The sequence below is a fragment of the Arvicola amphibius genome, chromosome 7, assembly GCF_903992535.2.
Source record: "Arvicola amphibius chromosome 7, mArvAmp1.2, whole genome shotgun sequence".
Taxonomy (NCBI): Eukaryota; Metazoa; Chordata; class Mammalia; order Rodentia; family Cricetidae; genus Arvicola; species Arvicola amphibius.
Window position 1 is genome coordinate 22,565,146 of NC_052053.1, and position 24,074 is coordinate 22,589,219.

At 42.4% G+C, this 24,074-nt stretch overlaps 1 protein-coding gene across 1 annotated transcript in view; it reads left to right on the forward strand.

The window, feature by feature from the left end:
- The window catches only part of Pla2r1 (phospholipase A2 receptor 1), a 122,534-nt gene that overhangs the window by 18,421 nt on the left and 80,039 nt on the right, over positions 1–24,074 (forward strand). The window contains 5 exon segments of the mRNA XM_038335986.1: positions 3,211–3,594; positions 5,997–6,170; positions 12,985–13,158; positions 19,670–19,783; positions 20,357–20,497. Of these exon segments, the coding sequence (XP_038191914.1) occupies positions 3,211–3,594; positions 5,997–6,170; positions 12,985–13,158; positions 19,670–19,783; positions 20,357–20,497 (987 nt within the window).

A 24,074-nucleotide genomic window follows, 5' to 3' on the forward strand; every position in this document is an offset into this window, starting at 1 on the left:
TAACAATGATGCTTACAGAGTGTCTCCTCATGGTCCACTGGGAGATTGTTCGTTGTTTGTGAATTCAAGGAAATTGAGGGTGTTGGGTGCCAGGTGTGGTAGCTCACACCTGAGATCCCAGTGTGTGAGAGAGGCTGGAGCAGAAGGAGGAAACCTAGGACCAGCCTACAAAGCAGCAAGACCGTGCCACTCATAAAGGGATGGTAGACAGACACAGAGACATGAAATATTAGGATCAGATTCTGTTGTGACTTGATGGGAAAGTGGCTCAAATCGTTTGTTAGCTTGGTTTATTGGGAGGCAGCACATTTATTCATGCCTACTCATTTAAGATATATACTGATTCACTTTCCCAAAACAGCATCCTAAAGGAAGCTGAAACAGAACCGGCATGGCTCCTGGAGATCACCAGCATGGAGCAGGCTTATCTGGTTGTATTTTATGCTTTGGGGAAGATTTTGGTGATTACTGGTGTGATTGCACCATACCTGATTCTGCCACTCTTTTTCCTTAAAAATGTATTAATTTGGAAACTTAAAACATTATTTTTTTCACCTTAAATCCTGGTGATGTGCAATTTCTTGGACCATTTATTTAACCTGCCACCAATATACTACTTGTTCATGTCACAAATCTTTCTTTTTCTCAGTCTTTTAAGTATATACTTTGCAATGAAGGAGGTGTGGAAGAACAAAACATGAGTAGTCTTAATAGTAATAATGGTACATGAACTTGAAAAAGTGAGACTAGGATTTTTAAAATCTGGGTTTTTTTTGTTGCTGTTTTATTTATTTATTTTTTGCTTATACAGAGAAACCCTATAGCTCTGACTGTCCTGGAACTCGTTCTGTAGACCAGGCTGGTCTTGAACTCACAGAGATTCATTTACCTCTGCCTCCAGAGTGCTGGAATTAAAAGAGTGCACCACCACCACCACCCAGCCAAATCTGGTTCTTTGAAGAGTGTGATTCCTCCATAAAGGATGATAGCAGATCCCAGGGTCATTTTGCTCCACTGTGTGTGGTTAAAACAAAAGTGAAAATAAACCTTCATGATAATGTTGAAAAATAAGAAAGTCTTTGGCAGATGCCCAGAGTAGAACTTCATAAAGCCCAGCCAGACGTACAGGTCTCCAGAGTGCTCTGTCACTCAAAATCAAGAAGTCTGAGGAAGGCTACTGAGTCATGCTTACTGGCCCCTTCTCACTTACCCTGGTAGTTTTGCATGGCATATTTACTAGACTGCCCTTCACATCCTATGAGATTCATATGATACACAGTTCCAATTCAAAACAGAGAAAGAGAGGCTCCCAGAGATCCAGCCATCAGTCCACAGATACACAGCTGGTCTGTGGAGGGGGGGGAGGGAGTTCACCTGTGTCTAGAGCTCTTACCCACAATCCAATCACCCAATGTACCCATCTCAGACGCATAAATTGAGGCCCAGTTCGTGGACATCAGGGCTGAATACACTGGAATATGCACGTTAGATAGAAACTAAGCCACAGGTTGATCATAGTAAAATAATTATCCCTTATTGAAAAATTAATGGGACTTGGAGTGGGCTAGAAAGCAATTAGCAGATTACAGCAGAAATTAAGGCTACCGTGCTGCCCAGGCGTGAGAAGGTGAAAAGAGGAGTTGGAGGGAAGGTTAATTACTGAAGTTCATATCACACTGATGAGAGGTGGATTTGATTTTGAATGACTGGTACTAATAACCACCCAGATGTGGCTTTCATTAGGAAGACAAACTTCCAGATCGAGATGAAATCTCCCGAAAACCATCATTCCCCCACCCCACCTCAGCCCCTCGACACTCCCTTCTCTTCTGCTCTGATGTGAGGTCATCAAAGCATCTTTCTGACAACTTATTTAACTCCTCAAACTCCTAGCTATGAGCAAGGTTATCAATTATTAGAGGTACGGCTTTCACTAATACACAGAATTTTTTTTTTAACAGAGTCTTAAGTGATTTGGGTTACTAGAAATCAACTCTTAGCCAGGTCGGTTTTGGAGGAAACCAAAAGGATTCCCTCCAAAAGGAGACCCTGCTCTTCATTCTCCTGTGTTGGGAGGCTCATCTGCGTGGTTCCAAATCTCTCAGAGGCTCCCCCTGACTCTGCCCACGGTTGCTCTATGACCCTCACTCCCCTAAACCCAGCCATTTTAAGGAATGCGATAAGGTCCCTTCAGAATTCTAAGGAATAAATGAGAAGTAAACCGTACTCTGGGAGCCTAGTTCAGGGGAGGACAAAAGAACTCGTGGGTGTGAACAGATGTTCTGAGATAGAGCCGCTTTGGCTGCCCTGCGCTTTAAGCAGCAGCTGCTGGCATGTCCAGTCAGCATCACGCACTTACTGAATTGAGACTACAGAACCAAGACAGCATCATCATCAGGAGAGGGCCTGTGAGGAAATGCGTGCCCAGGGATGGCGTAGGTGACGTCCAGGCCAGTGGGCAGTGGACACGGCTTCTCTGGCTGGATCCCTACCAGCTTTTTCACAGGAAACTGGCCAAGGGGATATTCTATCTTGTCCTGTTCTATCTCGTTCTTCTCTACCGCTGCCTCTGTATCCCATGCCTCTAAGCATCATGCATTCTCTTGATGGCACCATCATGCTCTCTAGGCTACTCGTGATAAGAACAGCAGACGTTGGCACCTTCGCATTCTCGATGGATCTAGACAGAAAGCCATCTGCAGAAGCCTTAAGTTCTCACCAGTACTGAATCCTCTATCAGACAGCTGCGGAGAAGGGCCCCTGTTACCTTGTGGGCCTCTGCATGAACATAAGTCTAGAGGTTTCCATCTCAATGGCTCTTGCCTGAGCCGCCCTGTTCCAAATACTGAGAAGTTTGTCTGAAGACAAATAGATTATGGCCACACCCTGGACACCCAATGTCCCTCCCACTGGTCCCTTGCACCATTATTCTATGTTCAAGCGTTATAAGAACTTGGATTGCCAGGAAACCCTGTTCATCCATGCCCAGGGACCTCTTAGGTCAATGGTCTCTCATGATTGCCAATAAAGACTGATCTGCTTGCCAGAACACTATTTTGTGTAAATTAAGCCAGTGGACCTCGTCCCCCAACTGCTAAATGAGTGGCAGCTGTGACTTATCACAGCGCAGATACACTCACTGGGATCATCACAGCCCTAGCTAATTACACACGAAAATTGTATACCGCATTTTCATTTATTCTGTTACAGATAAAGGAATTTTCATTATCCAGAGCGAGAGCCTCAAGACGTGCATTCAGGCAGGTAGATCTGTCCTGACCCTGGAGAACTGCAAGCAGCCAAATGAGTACATGCTGTGGAAATGGGTTTCAAACAGCCATCTCTTTAATGTGGGAGGCAGTGGCTGCCTCGGCCTGAATCTATCTAATACAGAAGAACCATTAGGCCTTTATGAATGTGACTCCACCCTCATTTCCTTGAGATGGCACTGTAACAGGAAGATGATCATGGGCCCACTCCAGTACAAGGTCCAGGTCCAACATGGCAACACGGTGGTGGCATCATGGAAACAGACCCATAAGTGGACCACCTACATGTCAGGTGGTGAAAACATCTGTGAGCATCTTCACAGAGGTAAGAGTAGGTGTATAGAATATGTAGATAGTATTTCGTGTGTGTGTGTGTGTGTGTGTGTGTGTTATAAGGACCTCATAGAGCCTGCCATGTTGAGAATTCTGGGAAATTTCCATCACTTCCTTGCTTATAGTAAAAGGATTCTTGGAATCTTGGAATGGATGTGCTAAGTCTGCTAAAGAGACAACAATCTCAGACTCTAAAGGTACTGAAAGAAAAATTGAACTAGCTTTGGGAATCAGTACAAAGGAGCAGAACTAACAAGAAGGAGAAGAGGGACAGACAGAAGGGAAGGTACGGAAAGGGAAGGCTTTCGCGCTGATGCATAAAAGCACCTACCCTTGTGCCCTGCACTTCTCCCATTGCAGAAGCGCAATGGTGGGCCCTGTGGTGGGCGACGGGGGTGTCTCTGGGGCCTTCAGAGACCTTCTTACCCTGGCTGTCGTCCGTGTGACAGTCATGCTACAAGGCGCAGGAAGATAAATGGCGCACTGTTGTCAAGGGTTATTTGTTGCGTACCAAGCATGGATTGTGGGGAGGCATGATTTATAGGGGGGCTTTCATTTTCTACAGTTCTGTTACTTTTTGGCATTTTTAAACAGAAAAAGAATGGAAGCCACAAAAATAAAGCTCCACGGCAAAATGCTGACACCAGGCTCTGTCACCCCCCCAACCCCCCGCCCCAGTTCTACTCATTTGTTCACTCATCCCTCCGTCTGGCACACATTTTACCTGGTGTACAGAGACCAGGCAGGTCCAGTCCTTCTCCTCAGGGTGCTTGGTAAGATTAAAAATTCTAAGACACTGTACCAGTCGTTAGAAGTGCATCAGGGAAGTCCTAAGTCCTAGGGCAGGACTTTCTGGTGCTAATGCAGCTGAGTGAGGGAACGAAGAGTTGGTGCCAAGCCTAAGACATTTGCTGGACTTACTACAATAGAGCAAGAGTTTTATCAGCATGCTAGCAACCCCATAACTCTCAGGAAGAACTTGATGCTTATTTTATGTCAGCATTTTAGGTCTCTATCCCTACTGACAATGCACACAGTAGCCCATGCTTCTGAGTAGGAAAACAAGGGGCTGAAAGAGATAAAAGCCTGGGTCCCGAAATCCTCTAATTCTTATAAAAACCCGGTCGTGAGCCATGAACTCAGTCCAGCCCCTGCCAGTTGTGAGACGGTAGAAATCGCCATAGATGACCCTCTTGTGTGAGACCTGATGACCTCCTAGAGTATGGCGTGGATAACCCCTGCCTTGGAAATCACCTGCTGAATTGTGGATGGTTCGGTTGGTTGCTGCTATGGCCAGCGATGGTGGAGTTTTGCAATATTCCGAGCAAGCAGTCAGCAGAAGTGCATGGCCATCTTGATGAGAACAGAAAGTAGAAACTGGTCAGGTGGGTTGGGGTTCTGAGAATGTCTTTGCTGGAGGCCTGGGAGGACAGAAAAGTGATGATTGCTGTTCCCCCTTTCATCTTCTGAAGGAGCACTGTGAGGCTGCGGGTTTCTGACTGACAGACTCAGAGGACGCAACCGGGCCCATTGGTTCATCTCCCTCCTCAGACCTCAGCTCCGTGTCTTCCATAAGTCCCTTAAAAGGCCCGGACTGTCAGCTGGGTGGTCCCTGCTTTCCTGGGAGCCCTTCCTGCTAAATTTACAGGTGTCCCCCTCCCCCAAGCCTTCAGCTGAGAATCTATAATAAATATTTCCAAGACTCGCTCTCTGGAGCCCCTGGATTTCATGCTTTGAATCCGTGAGACAGACACTGTCTGGGAGCACCGGCTCAAAGCAGCTCTGCAGCCCCAGGATGAATAGATGAATCCTTCTTTCTTTCGCCTTCCCCAGCCTATGCATCCTAGTACCTCGGGGATCTCTCTGGCCACTTGCAGCTAGGATGCATTAGTATACAAATGACCATAGCTAGATACTCAAGTGAGAGTCCTGTGACCCTCCCTACCCCCTTTCTTCTATCAGGGAATGACAACAGTCCACAGGCCCAGACATGATGACGCTTGAGCAGCAGATCTGATGACGATGGCCGCTGTTTTGCTTAGAGGGCTGTGCTCTACAGCATCGGCCTCCTGTCGGGAGGCTGCGAATACTTTAAAAGAGAAAAAACTCCATTACACTTTTTCTTTTCACTCATTCACAAGTTTGCACGCTACTGCGAGGCGTAGCTGTGGGAGACAAATGGCTAGATACACACAGGAGCAAACCATTCGCCTCCGCTTCTGCAGGCCTGGTGTGTCTGCACATGCTATCTGGTGAGGCCGCAAGGCTCACAGAACTTTTAACACGTGCCTGCCAGAGGGGGTTTTTCAACCAATAAAAATACACTAACAGAAGACACGTCCCAAAGAAGAAAGCGACGCTGTATTTGACTGTGATTTTTTTTCTCTCTCCTAGATTTATATACAATCAAAGGGAATGCCCACGGGATGCCCTGTGTGTTTCCCTTCCAGTACAACCATCAGTGGCACCATGAGTGTACCCGGGAAGGGCGGAAAGAAAACCTGCTGTGGTGTGCCACTACAAGCCGATACGAACAAGATGAGAAATGGGGATTCTGCCCTGATCCTAGTAAGACTAAATGTGTCTCCCTGTGTCGTGAATGAATCAAGGATGATTGGAAGCGTATCTGTAGTGAAAGCAGACGCTGGGATTGATGGGTTGATGTCTGTCTGAACAAGTGCTCTGATTCCATCCATCTAGATTTTGATTTGAGCTTTGTTTTTGGCTTGAAGAGACAATTCTAATTCACAGTCCTGTCTCCGCTCGACATTCAAAAGATGCTAACTAGCCTTTCTTCATTACGCTTGGTGCATATAGATGATTTAACTGGAATCAAATTAGAATAGTCTGTGATCTCGCCAGTGCCAGCTCCCCAGCAGAATGCTTCCAAATAACCAGAATGCAGATAAACCCCGGCCCGTCTTTCAGTCTACGGCCTCCTAGGAGCTTCTACAATGTCTCCACATCTAGACTGCTTGTCTTGCCTAGTGTCAAGTCCTGACATCAGCCGGCCCCTTGATGATCTTCCTGTCGCATCGCCTTTGCCCTCCCTTGGTCATCAACAACGAGCTCTGTCTCTCTCTCATCTTGACTTCTCACTTTTTCAATCCTTCTGCCGCAGCCTCCAAACCTTTCCTCAAGTTCTTAGTCTAAGTTTCAAGTTTCAGCTGTCATGTCCGACCTCTTGTTTGTCAGGTGCTGCTTAATTATTATTTCTTATTTAGCTAGAAGATTTTCTATTGTTTCTGAGCTTGGAGAAACTGTTGTACCTTATGTTTTTTTGTTTCCTGTGTCCTTCACGTTGGCTCCCAAGACTCAGAGAATGTCCCACTTTCTCTTTTTTCCATGCCTGCCTCCCTTCCAGGAAGACACTAAATCGCTGCACTTTTGACAAATGCTCAGGTGATTCTGATGCACATAACCCTTTAGCAGGGAGTTCACAGCATGCAAGTTATTTGGGGCTGTCTCTATGTACCTATACACCAGGATGTGATACAACTGGTATCACAGCAGGAACCAAGCATCCCAAGTGAAGACCTTAGTGTGTATGAAGCTCCGTTCTTCACGTGGGACTGAAGACTAACCATATGTTAGTTTGTTTTCTGTGGCATTGCTATAAAGCACCATAACCAAAATGCAACTTGGAGCCCAAAGGGCCTTTTTGGCTCAGAGTCCCAACCTCAGTCCATCATGAAGAGAAGTCAAGGCAGGAACCTGGAGGTGGAGCTAAAGCAGAGGCCACAGAGCAACGCTGTTTACTGCTCTGTTCTTCACAGCTTGCTCAGTTTCCTTTTATATACGACCCAGGAGACCCTGCCCAGGGATGTCTCTACTGACAATGGGCAGGGCCCTCCCACATCAATCATTAATCAAGAAAACGTCCCACAGACTTGTCCGCAGGCCACACTAATGGAGGCATTTTTCTCAATTAAGGTTCCCTCTTGCCAGATGACCAAAACTTGTGTCAAGTTGACAGATTCTCCAGCACAGTTTTCTTAAGTTTCTGAGAATTTTGTCACCATTCACGGTCTCTTGTAGCCAATTTCAGCTTTGTCCCTTGGAAGATGGGTTTTCTTGGGCTCAGGGCTTTGACACTCCCCAGACTCTTTATTCGGCTTCCTACAGCTCAAGAGCTTCCTCAGCCCCCTCCCCCCCCCCAATTCCTGCTCCTCCGACCTTCTCCACAGCAGCAGAGCATGTTTATATGGTGTTAAATTACAGCTCTGTTTTCCTCCCTTCCTTATTACTTTTGGTTTCTGGTGGCCAACATAACTCAAAATGATGTGTCAAGGAATGAAATTTGAGTGCGCTGACCGTCCTTTCTGTGAGTCAACAAATAGACAGATCAGAGAGAAACAAAATAAAGATTCACACTTCTGCATCTTATCTAATTTCACAAGGAATATTTTTTAAAATTTCCACGTGTGGGATGATGGCTGCCTTTAATAAAAGTTGATTTTAAGGGAGCGAAATTTAAACTTAACACATACATGGCCAAACACACTAGCCCTGAGAGTGTAGTTAAACAGTGTCAGGAATAAACATAATAAACAGGACTCACACTGGTTTGCTCAGAGGCGAGTCTAGGCCATGTCAGCTCTCTCTGGGCTGTATGCCTTACACAGCCAGACAATTACACGTAGAGATACTTTTGGAATTCTATCCTCTGAAACAGTGGTTCTCAACCTTCCTAATTCTGTAATTCTTTAACACAGTTCCTCGTTTTGTGACCCTTAACCATAAAATTATTTTCATTGCTACTTCGTAACTGTAGTTTTGCTACTGTTATAAACTGTAATGTACAGATCTATGTTTTCTGATGGTCTTAGGTGGCCCCTCCCCAAAGGGTTGTAACCCACAGGTTAAGAGCTGTTCCTCAGGGCTGGAGAGATGGCTCAGCAGTGAAGAGCACTAGCTGCTCTTCCAGAGTTCCTGAGTTCAATTCCCGGCAACCACATGGTGGCTCACAGCCATTTGTAATGAGATCTGGTGCCCTCTTCTGGCCTGCAGGAACACATGCAGGCAGAACACTGTATATAGAATAAATAAATCTTAAAAAAGAACACAAAAAATGCTGATAGCTTTATCAGTAACTTGAATGACAGAACAGAATACACTGGAACTAACTGCAATTGTCAACCCCACCAGAGTCTCTAAAAATGTGTTATGTCTTTCTTCATTAATAAAAAACAAAAATACATGCTTCAAAGAACATACCAAGACACTGAAAAGAATGGTTTAATGCTTGTCTAGCATGTTAGAGGTCCCAAGTTCTATCCCCAGAACCCTTACCTCAAAAGATCTCCTGCAAATGGGAGGAAATATTTATAAATACTTTGCCCTCTAAGAATATTATAAATAGAATATAAAAAGAATTTTTATTTTGTGCAATCCAGTGAGTTCCCAGGGGGTGGTACTGCCGACAGTGGGCTAGACCCTTGTCTTAGTTACTGTTTTATTGCTGCAAAGAGATACCATGACCCTGGAAACTTAGAAAAGAAGTCATTTAATTGAGGGATTGCTTACCATTTCAGAAGGTGAGTGTTGTTGGATTTTCTTTACTCTAGCCCCAAATTGGAATGCCAAAATGTTGTAATGCTGTATTTTTTTTACTCTGAATCTTTTGGCTCTTTACTCTTTTGGGGAGCCTATGTTGACAGAGGTTTCTGTCCCACCTGGTCCCACAGTCATTCAATCCCAAAGAAACACACAGAAGCCTATATTAATTATAAACTGGTTGGCCTATTAGCTCAGGCTTCTTATTAACTAACTCTTACATGTTAAATTAACCCATAATTCTTACCTGTGTTAGCCACATGGCTTGGTACCTTTTATCAGTGAGGCATTCTCATCTTGCATCCTCTGCATCTGGGTAACGACTGCAGACTAAGCCTGTCCTCTCCCAGAATTCTCCTATTCTGGTCACCCTGCCTATACTTCCTGCCTTGCTACTGGCCAGTCAGCATTTTATTAAACCAATACAAGTGACAAATCTTCATAAGGTACAAGACTATTGTCTCACAGTAGGCCTGCCACCCACCTCCCAAATACTCACAGATTAACTTGTTATATACATAAGGAGAAATTCTCAATAGGAGGGATGGCAAGAACAGCATAGGTCCAAGGAAACAGAGTGTGTAATGGGAGAAAATGAGAAGAAACTGATCCAATGGCTGTGACATCATACATCTAAAGTTATCTACCATGTTTTCTACCTGGTGCATGCACTTATATAAGGGTCTAATATTAAAGACAACAGAAAACAAAGTCATCACCAAACATCATTTAAGCACGGGGAAAGGGAAGGAGGAAGATAAAGGGAAATGTTTAGAAATCACTTTGCTGGGGTGGAGAGGTCCTCACTGAATCCTTTATCATTACCTTTGGGTAAAATGATAGGCCTTCTCTGAGATGGACAATATACTGGGTTTAGACCTTAGATTGGCCATATTCACCTAGTGTGACCACTGAGACCATGAAAGATAGAAAAGTGTATAGGATTTGGCATGTCAAGGAATTTTGTAGCATGTTGTTTTAAAAAAGGCTGATTCCCTGTTCTCAGCCTCAGGCCTGATGTGGGGCTCAGGATCACACATTAAAACCTATTCTTCTTTGTAAAGCAGATGTTACATGAAGCAAGCACTAGGAAACACTGTCTTTAAGGAAAAAAATTCAAAGCCCTTCCTAAGGAAGGCATATCTGAGTGGCCTGTAACTACTTTAGGATGACAAATTGGCAGAGGTTAATCCTGGGGACAAAGCAGCTGCCTCTCACTCATGATATGAAGGAAGACCTGACAGTAAGTCTATATTTATAATACAGATCACAGTTGTGTGTGTGTGACATAAAAACGTGTCACTGCAAATGATCTGGGTTCTGTGTTTGTCAAGAGTTGGTCTTGCTCTTTCAATATGACCTCTTTTCTGAACCTTGTCAAATTATACATATTAAATAGTTGCAATGAGGGCTTTGCAAGTGGTAGAATGGGGTAAGTTAGATTTTACTTGGGTGTAGACTATCTGTGATGATTTCTAATGTTATATAAGAGAGAAACTTCAGTCAACACTTGCAGCAGACATCCATACCTCTCCCAACAAGTCAACTCATTTGCCATTCACATTTGTTTAACTAAAATGTTAGAACTCATGGTTCTATGCAGGTAGCCCCAGGTGATGTCTGTAGGCAAAAGTTTCTATTCTGCCTGCCAGTTCCGAAATAATCAACAGAGACTTAATATTAATTATAAATGCTTGGCCAATAGCTTAGGCTTATCACTAATTAGCTCTTACAACTTAAATTAGTTCATTTCTATTAATCTACATTTTGCCACATGGCTTTTTCTCTATCCCATTTTATGTATCCAACTCATTTTGCATCTGGCTGGCAACCCTTTGACTCTGCCCTTCTCCTTCCCAGCATTCTTGGTTTGGTTCATCTGCCTAACCTTATTCTGTTCATATATTGGCCAGTCAGCTTGTTTATTAAGCTGATCACAATGACAAATCTTTACTGTCTACAAAGGGATTATTTCCCAGCAGTTGCCTGCTTCTCTGTATGGGCTGTGTTACTCTACACATCTCACTTGATAGTTGTCAATCAACTTTCATGGTGGCAAATGCCTTTAACCCCAGAGCTCAGGAGGCAGAGGCAGATGGATCTCCATGAGTTCGAGGCCAATCTGGTCTACAAGAGCTAGTTCCAGGACAGGCTCCAAAGCTACAGAGAAACTCTGTCTTGAAAAACCAAAAAGAAGGAAAGAAAGGAAGGAAGGAGGGAGGGAAGGAGGGAGGGAGGGAGGGAGGGAAGGAAGGAAGGAAGAAAGAAAGAAAGAAAGAAAGAAAGAAAGAAAGAAAGAAAGAAAGAAAGCTGTCAGTCAACTTTCATGGTTTCAGCAGTCACACCAGATGAACATGGCTAATCAAAAGTCTAAAGCTAGTGTGCTGTCCATCTCAGGGAAGGCCTACCTTCTTTCTACCTAAAGGCAATGGTGAAGAATCCCATCTCAATGATAAAGGATTTCATCTCAATGAGGACATTCTATCCACCCCAGCAAAGTGATTTCTAAAAATTTCCTTCTCTCCTCTCCCTCCCTTGAATGCTCTTTGGTGATGACCTTGTTTTCTATCTTCTCTAGTACTGAACCCTTTTATAAGTACATGTATCAGCCGGGAAATACTGTAGACATCTTTGGATGTATAATAATTTACTAACTTCCAATTACCTAATTTGGTTCTGGCAATGTGTGCAGTAACTAGACATGAAATTAAACCTTCCAAGTTCCTCAAGAGAATTATCAAACTATTTTAGGGAAAAAATAACACACAGAAAGATTTCATTGTCAGGTAAGTTTGAAGTATATTGAGTTACTATTAAGCAGGTTTCCTAACCACAAGACTCTTCGGGTCTTCACTGTGGTAGTAACGTGATGTACTCCCAGAATAGGCATTATGAACTGAGTTTGAGTTCTAGAATTAGTTAACCTTGGGGCTTGGTTTAGAATTTTAGCAAAAGCACCCAAATAAGCCTTTGTTTTCTGTCATTTCAATAAAATTCACATTTCAGATCCACACTTCATACTCTGTCGAATTTACTTTTAAACTATGAAATCTTTGACTAGTGTCTTACAGATGAATTTTGCTTCTATTCCTCTTCTCTGAAAGAACTACTTAGAATTAGTATCATCATCCCTATATATACCTGATGGAAATGTGTTTATTTTTCACATGTGTATCTGCTTACCACTTTCACTCCATTTTGGCAATTTGGTATTAGAGGAGAAAGGTTTCTTGAGCAGCATTAAGGGTTATCCCAAATTAATATTTAATTCCCATGTTTAACATGCACTTCTAACACTTGCTTATTAAAGAATCAACATATTATTTTCACAAATACTTCAGTTCCATTTCTTTCTTTCAAAACTAGTTTCTCTTGGGCTGGAGAGATGGCTCAGTGGTTAAGAGCATTGCCTGCTCTTCCAAAGGTCCTGAGTTCAATTCCCGGCAACCACATGGTGGCTCACAACCATCTGTAATGAGGTCTGGTGCCCTCTTCTGACCTGCAGGCATACATGCAGACAGAATATTGTATACATAATAAGTAAATAAATAAATATTTTTTAAAAAACTAGTTTCTCTTATTCCTTGAAGGTATCAGAGATTCTTTACTGGTCATTTCTTGGGTTACCTTAAGTAAAATTTGAAAGAGTTTAACCATAAACTATCAGTAGAACAGCGATGCATATCTCATATAAAGACCTAGTCAAGGCATTGAAGTTTTAGAGGTTGTGATCTGGAGTCATATTATTTAAACTCATCTTAGAAATACTTGATATCACTAACAGCACATAGAACACTGTTGAGTTTCTAATGAACTTTGTTTTCAGCCTCCACAGCGGTATTCTGTGACGCCGTGTGGCACAAGGACTTCAATTCACGCGTTTGCTACCAGTTCAACCTGCTTTCATCTCTCTCGTGGAATGAGGCACATTCTTCATGTCAGATGCAAGGAGGCTCTTTATTAAGTATTACAGATGAAGACGAGGAAAACTTCATATGGAGTAAGTATGGGAATGATGCGTATTGAAGTTGATGCAATAAAATGGCTATTGTGAACAATTCTATCCTCGGATGCAAAATATGTATGTGTATGTATGTATGTATATATATATGTATATATATACATATATATATGTGTATGTATATATATATATATATATATATATCCTCAAAAATGTTTTTCTCTTTTTAATAGAGCCCAAATTCTAATTCTGAATTTTTAAAGCAATTTATTCAGTGTGTGTGTTTCTATGTGCACACAGGCACATGTCAGAGGACAATCTTACAGGAGTCAATTCTCTGCTTCCAAGGGGTGGGTTCTGGGGATCAAACTCAGGTTGTCAGGCTTAGTGGCAAGTGACCTTTTACTCACTAAAGCCATCTCACCCCCATTCTGATCCTGAATTTTATTTATTTATTTATTTATTTATTAATTTGATTTTGAGACACAGTTTCTCTGCATAGTCCTGGCTGTCCAGGGACTCACTCTGCAGACTAGGTTGACCTTGAACTCAGAGATCCACTGCCCCTGGTGCTGCTGCTATTAAAGGTGAGCACCACCACAGTTCTGGATTTTCATATAAACGCTATGTCATTCTCTTTGGCACCTACTCATGTCTTAGTTTTCCCCTTGGGGAAGAGAATTTGAAGCTATAGTGTGTGACCTAGGTGAGCTACAACCTCTTGCAAGTGGGTCAGAGGAGCTCCTAAAGTTAAGAACCAATTCTTGTCGTCTGTAGAACTTAGACATTCGATTCCATTGGTAAATAATTAAATAGTCTATTTGTTAATAGTGTATCCATCATTCATGGTGGGCAGGCCCATCACCAAACCTTTGGTAAATACCAAAACTTTAATATTCGTGGGAAAATAAAAAGAAACACCCGCATGCTAACTAACAGTATAAAACTATAATATTTCAAAGTACCAGCAGGGATGAGAATGGGGGGAACAGTTTTACTTTGTTTCCATGACATTTGTTGTCTTTCCTTTAGGGCCCTTCATTCAGACAAAATTAAAATTTGCAGCTTTGACAAAGAAAATAATCATATAGGCACTCAATATTATAGAGCTAAAGATTATTAAAAGACATTCCAACATAGACCTTAAGATACAGGGTCAAAACAAAATATATAAGTGGCCATTACTAGTATGCCTTGGGTCCTGGAATGTACTGTTTGGGGAGACAGCTTTTGTATAGTGTCTCAGACTACTATCTTTAAGGCATGACTTGAGACATCAGTAAATCAGATTTTATGGAAATATCCTTCTAGATAAACTATGTGTTATTTTTATCTGATCCAAGAATGGGATATGGAAAATGCCATGGGATTTTTATCTTCATTTCTAGTAACACTTATTTTATTAAACATCACATGGACCTTTAGCCAGTAAACAGAAACAAAGAAACCAAGATGAAATACAAGTTGTGTTTATCAAGGAAAAACAGTCAAGGAATCGTTAGGGAAATGCGCCAACAGTATTTTCACTGGGTCCCAGACAAGCCCCCAAGTTGTCAGTACTGATAAGTGCAGAGGCACAGATACACACCATCCCCCACATCAGCCTGAAGGGCTTCCTGTCTATTAGAAACCTCTATTGACGAACAAAGCTTGTTGCTCGGTGGGTGAAAAAAAAATTAAGAGTATACCAACATGAAGCAGAGTTAGAGATTTATTAAATGACATTTTTAACATGATCTTAAACACAGAAGTTACTAGAGAAGTGCTCAGGAAAGAATGAGGCAGACCCTAACATGGGTATCAGCTTCTCAAGAGTCTGTCTAGGTGTTTTTAGAATGACAGTTGTAGAATTTTGGTGGCCTCAAGTTACATCTCTAAAGGTTGCTCAGAAATCATTCCTCCCTCATCTTTTAGCATTTCTCAGAGACGTAGTTTAAACTAATGTTGAAGGAGGGCACCGCTTGTTCATCCCGGCCACCCAGAACCAAAATAGCCACACAGAAACTATACTAATTGAAATACTGCTTGGCCCATTAGCTCTAGCTTCTTATTGGCTAACTCTTACATCTTAATTTAACCCATTTCTATTAATCTGAGTATCACCACGTGGCAGTGGCTTAATGGACCTCTCACACCAAACCAATGTTAAAAATGAAAGAATTTTCTTCTAAACAAAGTTATCAGGTAATGGATGAAGGGTATTGCTTAGATTTTGGAGTGGGAGAGGAATGTGAAAAACTCGAAGTTATAATAATTTAGGCTAACATAAGCACAATATGTTTCTTATCTTGGCCAAGATAACTTTAGGAAAATCATATATTGTCTCTGTAAGCAATATTGACCCTATCGGTGGCCAGTGACCCCTAAAGTTTCCTGAATGCATCAGCAGGACAGGTAAGCCAGACCGGGGATGAAAGGTCTATTTTTTTTTTCTTGCTTCCCTTTCATGTGCCAATAATATTTCATATCTCTCTACCCTGCCTCAAGCAGAATTGTGACAATGAGCCAGGACTTATGCTTCCTCTGTCATCCAACCCTCCTCTTCCTCTTTTTAGATCAAATTCATTTGTGTGCCTTTAAGGTGATTTGGGACCAGACAAGGTAGCCCAATGGGTAGAGGTGCTTGTGCACAAACCTGATGACATCAGTTCAATCCTCAGCCGGAGAAAACCAGTTCCTGAGATGACATCAGTTCAACCCTCAGGTCCCACAGTGAGGCCGGAGAGAACCAGTTCCTGAGAGCTGCCCTTAGCCTGCACACACTCACCATTGCATCCCTGTACCTCCACACACTATTAATAATCTTTTAATTTGACAATTAATTTGGAAACATTAAGAACTATCAAACTAGTTAATTGTATTGAGTTTCTGACATAATTTTTTCTCCAATTTTACTTCATCTGTAATTTTAGAATTTGAAATTCAACCATATAGAAAGAAAAGCAAATGGAAAAAATAACCCACATCCGCCATACTTCTACAATTCAGCATTAACCTTGTCTTGCAAAATCAAGTAAATACATGTGTTCTGAATACGTTCTAGTTTGCTCCTAGTGCTGTAATGAACACATTGACCAAGAGCCACTTGGGAAAAGAAAGGTTTATTGGTTTATTTCTTTATACACTTCCAGATAATAGTCATAGCTGAAGGATGTCAGGGCAGGAACTCAAGACAGGCACTAGCACAGGCAGTGGAGGAATCCTGCTTACTGGTTCTGCTTAGCCTGCCTTCATGTACCACGGAGGACCAGCTGCCCAGGGCTAGCACCAGCAACAGTGGGCTGTGTCCTCCCACATCAATCATTAATCAAGACAATGCCCCACCATCTTACCTACAGGCCACCCTGATGGAAAAATTTTCTCAGTTGAGAGTCCCTCTTTCCAGATGACTCTACCTTGTGTCAAGTTGGTTACCACAATAAACGAATAAAACCTAACCAGTGATATCCATAGAGATTGGTACTGTATAAAACCCAAGGCGCTGTTATGCAGTACTTAGATGCAAAGAGAGAGACAGATATCTGTGTTTGAATTCTCCCACGACCACCTACTGGCAGGGCTGCTCAAGAAGTAATTTAGCCTCTTGGCATGTCAGTTTTCCCCTCTATTGAGTGGAAATAATGATATTAGCTTCTCGGTATTGTGCATTGCATCTTATAATGCAGGGGAAGACTTAGGAAAGTGTCTGGCATGCATAACAAATGGTGTGGGTTCACCAATTGACAGCTATGCACACCATTTTATAATCTGTTTATTCAGCTTACCTGCGTGTGTTCATGTCTATAAAGGTGAATATATAGTTCTGCGTTGTGTGTGTGTGTGTGTGCGTGTGTGCGTGTGTGCGTGCGTGTGTGTGCTACATGTGTGGCTTGTGTTTAAGAGTATGCAGATGCGTGTGTTCCAGCACACACACAGTTGGAGAGTGGAACAAAACGTCAGAAGTTTTTCTGTATTACTCCCTGCTTTATTCACAGGTTCGGCTAGGCTAGCTAGGCCAGTGAGCTCCTGGAGTCTTCCTGTATTTCCCCCTAATGTTGAGGTTACAGGCATTCCGGTGACATCCAGCTTTTCAATGAGGGTGTTTGGAATTTGAACTTGGGCACTCATGCTTGCAGAGTGAGAACTCTTACCCCTGAGCCATCCTTCCAGCCCTACATCTTGTTACTCCGTTTTGTTACACAGAAACAATTTGTTGCATTGTAGTGTAGCTTTGTAGTAACATATTAATCTGCCATTGGAAGAGGCAGATAAAATTGTTTTGACATTTGTTTGTTGCTGTGCCAGCCATTCCCACATAAACCTTCACGCAGGGTCCCAGTTCCTGTTTTCTGTGTTTATGGAATGAGATTCACTGGACGGAAGAAGCAGACTTACAGCACTGCAAAGTCAGAGAGTCCTCCCAGAAGGCCTATGATAAATGGATGCACGCTCCCTTCCCTGCAACAGCTCGGCAGTGGGGAGTTATCATCCAAACTAATTTGAGTGAATCTTATTGGAGTAAAATACCAATTTCCAAAATCATTGCTAATGTGCAACGGGTCTTATGCGAAAGCTTGCACGCCATTTATGAATTACGGGTGTTATCTGTCTCAACTGCCACAGTCTCTCAGGGGAGAATTTGGTACCTATTCATCAAGCCTGAATAGCAATTTTAAAAAATAAGATCTGTCACTGGATTTTATTTAAACATTCCAAGTCTATAATTAGGCTTCGGGGATTGTTTGGGGAAATAGAAGTCTATTCATAAAGACAGAAACTGTCCCAACCAAAGGATTTTGAGGGATGCTCGTCACTGGTGAATGGATTGTGAGACAGAGAATTATGTAGGCTGTCACAAATGACAAGAAACAGTCAAAGGAATTTCATTCCCAGTTTGTATTTATGTGTTAAGGGTAAATTCTGTTACAAAAGTGAATAGACTGGTAGGGTTTTTTGTTTGTTTGTTTTATTTGTTTTGTTTGTTTTTTGTGTGTGAATGAATTGCAAACTTCATGATGTTTTCATGCATTTTAGTAAACAAAATTGCACAGTTTGGGGCATGTACGGAGTAATTCCAAAAATAGTTTAATATTTGAATTAGGTTATTGAAAATACCACTTAGCACTTTGCCTGGGTGTAGAATATGGAAATCTCTCCCTGTCTTGTCAGGGAAGTGCCCCAATCCACCCCTCATCTTCATAGGAAGGCTAACTGATTTAATCCAACAGTACTACTAAAGCGGGAAGCAGATGGACATCAAGAAGAGACTGAGTATAATACTACAAAAACTTGGACATGTTCATGTGCAATATGTTCTATTTAGTGATAAAGCACCTTCTATGTGTTTTTTTCCCCAGTGTCTGGCTTCCTTAGGCTTCCACTCTGATATTGAAATGTCCAGTTGTTGAGGAAGTAGCAGATTTATATGAACACACTGAGTCCTTATCCTGGTGATCCTACCCTATGGTCCAAACTGAGGAGCTTAATAACAGTTCTGAAACTACAGAAAGGAGGGAAGCCCAGACAGTCACTCTCTGTAGGACCTGCCTAGAATCTCTGGCTAGGTCCCTGCATTGAGAGAGAGAGAAAGAGACACACAGAGAGAAACACACAGAGACAGGAGATAAGAACACAGAGAAAGACAAACAGAAAGATACAGACAGAAACAAAGACAGAGGGACAAAGAGACAGACACACAGATAGAGATAAAGAGAGAAAAGGAGGAGGAGGAAAAGAAGCGAGTTATTCTGGAGCACATGAACGGAAGAAAATGGTACTCTTTTTGAAAGAAGAAATGTCAAAATGGCAATATCTAAGACAGTCACAATTAACCATTTTCACTAAAAGTCATTGACATGGCTGTTCCCCCCACCCCAATTTTATTGTACAGTGTAGTACGTGTTCATACTAGCAAAATGGTCTTCAACTTAGGCGCACTAAAAGAAAACTATAATTATACAACTTCTCCAGGCACCTTTTTCTGTGCAAGCATGTCAGCCAATGTTTATTTACAGTATCCATTGCACAGACATGGTCAGATTACCCGGTGAGTTACTGCAGGACCATGGTTAGAAGCAGGGACCACAGAACTGCAAAACCCTCTTCCTAAGTATGCCGAGCCCTGGCCTGGGTCCCCGCTGCTAAGGCCTCCAGAACACTGGGCTCTTACACTATGATGCTTCTCTTCAGACAGCGCCCAGCAGCTCAGCTGGGCTTCAGCTCACCTAAGTGTGTGAGTGCACTTGCTTCCATCCACTCCCTGGGGGCAGCCCTGGACATCTCCACCTCCACCATCCAAAGCTGGAAGCGTGTGAGCTGGGGGACATGGGAGAGCCTCGCACAGACCAGAGCTGGCCATTGCTCCTTGCTGTCAGAAGCTTCCGTGTGGCTGCTTTGTCACACTGAAGCCCCAGCATGAGGGTCATAACACCTGGTTTTGTTGTAGTATGGCATTACCTATGGCTTTATGACCCAAAGAAATAGCAATTCAAGAAAGCAGCAGAGTGCTGGGTTTGACTTTCACTATGTTCTGTCTGTTCTTTCTGTACAAATGCCATGGTTTTCTTTTCAGGGCAGCTGAGCAGGGAAGCAGTGGAGGTGTGGACTGGTTTGAATCAGCTGGATGAAAAAGCTGGCTGGCAGTGGTCTGATGGCACAGCGCTCAGCTACCTGAACTGGAGCCCAGGTACCCGCAGCATCTTATTTACCTTCAACGTGCCGGGGTATGTTGCAGACTTAAACATAGCATTCTGCAAGTGGTTAATAATCTTTCCCTTGGGTCAGGGTGTTCTATGCTCTCCACGCAAGCCTGAAGTTCTCGGTTCTCTTGCCTTAACCTCTCAAGTGCTGGGATATAGGTGTATGCCCCACACCTGGTAGTTTATAAATATTGGTTTACCCTTACTGACTTGCAGAAGGCAGAAGTCAGAAAATAATCTATTTAGCTAGCATTGCAGCAGAACTGGGGTCAGAGATAGACTGCTGTTTTCAAAATAGCAACAAATTGCAAAATAGTCCCCTACTCTAAAACAACAGAAGTGTCTCTTTAGCTATCTTTGGAGAATCAATCAGTTCATGGTCATGCCTGGACTTGAACTTGGAAATCACAGATAATCATAGCAAATGTCCTATAGGGGGCGCTAAGCTAGGCACCATAAGGGCCAACTTTAAGGGACTGGGGCGTTAAGGCTAACTTTAGGGCAATCTTTAAGGGCAAACGTCTGTACTGAAGCTACATTTCCATGCTATTAATTTTCAGAGATAAGTGATCGGCCATTTGTTGAGTATCGCTGTGGAACACTGAAACCTCCCTCAACCGCCTGGAGGAGCAGGGACTGTGAGTCTGCCTTGCCTTATATATGCAAGCGGCACCTAAACGACACTGCTCACGAAACACCTGGTGAGTGTTCCTTCCGTCTTCTTCGGTTGTTCACATGCCCACTCCATGCCTTAGAATTTCTCTATTTTTGCCACTAATTGGGACTTAGCAAAATTGGGTTTACAGTTATATAAATAAAAATGTATAAATGGCATCTTAAACATGTTAGTTGTTAAGAAAGAGGTGGCTTTTAAAAAATGGCTGGCGGGATGGCTCAGCGGTGGAGAGCACTGGCTGCTCTTCCAGAGGTCCTGAGTCCAATTCCCAGCACCCACCCGGAGGTTCACAACCATCTATAGTGGGATCTGATGCTCTCTTCTGGCATATAGTCATACATGCAGATAGGGGACTCATATACATAAAATAAATAAATCTTTTTTAAAAACGTGTAAACGATCCCTGCCATCCTGAAGCACCACGGCTGCAACCAATGCATTTCCGCAGAGCTACAACAACACAGCACGAGGCGGGCAAGCACTTCTTTCTTCCTTTCTTTTAAAAGACCTTCACTCTTCATCGTTCCACAGGAGAAAGCCAGAGTTTGCTTTCTTTCGTAGTTTTAAAGTTTAATTTCTGGGATTCCTCGCACTTAACGATGAAGGGAAATAACTTAGTAGTACCTTTTCTTAGGCTGGCTTTCTGTTGCTGACTTTTTAACTTACTAACCACATATAACTGTGGAGTACGATGTGCTTTGAGCCCTATGTGTGTTGTGCAATGATCAGTGTACCCATTGCTTCAGATATGATCCTTTCTCTGCGGTTGGACCATTCAAAGGCCTCTCTTCTGGCCATTTGAACGTTCCAATGCACTGTTGAAACTCTGGTTACCTGGTGTGCCTCAGAAGCAAGGCCGTTCATCCTGACTCCAGCCCTCCACTACAGCACTTCTGGGGTTCCCACCAGAGTTCACGTTTCATATGGTAACACACTTCCCCCACTAAAATAACGAGCAAACCTCAGGTTATAAGTAAGACTCAGCTAATACCTAGTTATAATCTAATCTAATCTAATCTCTTAGATATATATGTAAATCCGATTCTGTCATTCTCACTGTTTTTTATTAATAGGCATGTATGAGTGTGTGCACTATGTATGTGTTGATGGTGTCCAGTGTATGTATAAGGCATACGCATGTGATGTATGTGCACATGTGTCTGGGTGTGAATATCCGTGTGAACGTACTGAGTCCAGAGAACATCAGCACCATTTATTGAAAAGACTTTTCTTTCTCCAGTCCATGTTCTTATACTCGTAAGAATTTTGTCTGTTTATTTCGTTTTGTTTTTCGAGACAAGGTTTCTCTGTGTAGTCCTGGCTATCCTGGAACTTTTTTTTTTTTTTTTTTGTAGACCAGGCTGGACTTGAGCTCACAGAGATCCACCTGCCTCTGCCTCCAAAGTCCTGGTATTAAAGACGTGCACCACTACCCAGCTGTTTTTATGACTTTTGTTGAAGATCATTTGCTGCAATGCATAAGCTCACTTCCCAGATCTCTATCCTGTTCCACTGGTCAGTGTGTCTGTCTTTATGCCAATCCTGTATTCTTTTGAATACTAAAGTTTCATAACATGTTCCAAAGTCAAATAATCTAACCCCTTCCATTTTATTCTCTTTGCCTAGCGTGGTTTTGACTACTTGAGGGATTTATGATTCCAGATAAAATTGAGTCTCAACCCTTTGAGTTTTGTGAAGAACATCATTTGATTTTCTGATTGGAATTATACTGATTATACAAGCCACTTTAGGTAGTGTGAGCATTTAACAGTGTTGATTCTTACAATCCACGCACGATGAATATATTCCTATTTTTTTACATTCTCTCTAATATTTTTCATTAATGCTTTACAAATGTCATTGCAGAGATTTTTCAACTCTAGTTAAATTTTTTTCTTATTCTTTTTGTAGTTACTATAAATATACAAATATCAAATTATATTATATATAATAACATAATATATAAAATTTATAATTATATAATATACAATGACTATATTATACAAAAGATATAAATTCTAAGTTTATAAGTGGTATAGCTCTATATCAGATAATTCACTGTTAGTATATAGGGACAGTCTTGAACTTGATGTGCTGTACCCTGCAACTTTGAGTTCGTTAACTATTTCTTCTAGTTTTTTTGTGGGGTTGGGGAGGATCTCTGTGTGAGAGGATGGCATCCACACAGTGATAGCTTGTTTCCTCTTTTCTTGTTTCTGACTTTTTTTTTTATTGCATTGTGCTGGAAAACAATTGATGTGATCTCAATTTCCATCCATTTGTTGAGACTTGTCTTGTGGCCAGGCACATTGTCTGTCATGGAGAATAATTTATGTTGCTGAGGGTAAACGTGACTTGGCAGCTGTTGGGATGCTCTATAGATGTCTATAGGGCCATTTGGCTGGGGTGCAATTGGACTCCACAGTTGCCTGGTTGGCTTTACCATGTGGATAGTCTATATGCTACTAAATATGAGGGGCAACTTCCCAGTTACTGCTGTATTGGGTTTCTCTATTCCTTTAAGTTCAGTAATATTTGCCTTATGTATTTTTCAAGTTTAATGAGCTCTTTAAAGTAGCTGCTTTACCTGGGTGATGATGGTGCGTGCCTTTAATCACAGCAGGCAGAGGCAGAGGCAGGTGGACCTCTGTGAATTTGAGGCCAGTCTGGTCTACAAAGAGAGTTCCAGGACAGTAGGGATGTTACACAGAGAAACCCTCTGAAAAACAAAAACAATAACAATAAAAAGAAGAGGAAGAGGAAAAGGAGGAGGAGGAGGAGAAAGAAGAAGAAGAAGAAGAAGAAGAAGAAGAAGAAGAAGAAGAAGAAGAAGAAGAAGAGGAGGAGGAGGAGGAGGAGGAGGAGGAGGAGGAGGAGGAGGAGGAGGAGGAGGAGGAGGAGGAGGAGGAAGAGGAGAAGGAGGAAGAAGAGGAGGAGGAGGAGGAAGTAGTTGTTGTTTTCAATTCTATGGGAGCTCTCCCAGACTGATTTCTAGCCAGTCTGCTTCTAGAACCTTCTTTTAAGTCGTAGATGCAGGCACGGTTTCCTGAAAATTCACAATACTTATTGTCGTGCTGCAGGATCTGGCCATCAAAAGACTGTCTGGTCATTCTGTCTTCCCTAATCCGGCTTTGCTTGTGTCCTTCTTCCTAGAAATGCTAACCTGGATACTTGTTTTTCTCACATCCAGTATGTCAGCACCAGATAGTGCCTAGGTCCAGTTTGCTAAGAACTTGGTATTGATACAATGCTACTATTGCAGTATTAGAGGGCAGCCCAAACCATGTTTTTCCTAAATCCAGTTAGCGTGTGTTCAAAAAAAAAAAGAATGAATGAATGAATGAATGAATGAAAAAGAAAAGAAAAATAAACAAACAAAAAACCTAAGAGAGCATCTAGAGAGAGAGAGAGAAGTCTGTCCCCTCAAGCCTTCCCGGGAGCCAGGGTAGACCCGAGTACATCATCCACTGACTGACTTACTAACTCACTGGCAGACGTCAAAGGAAAAAGGAACTGGGCAGAGTCATCAGGAAAGGACCTATGTCATGCCTATGGCCACGAGGCTGTGCTCTAATTCAAACCCCCATGCTCTCTATTCACTC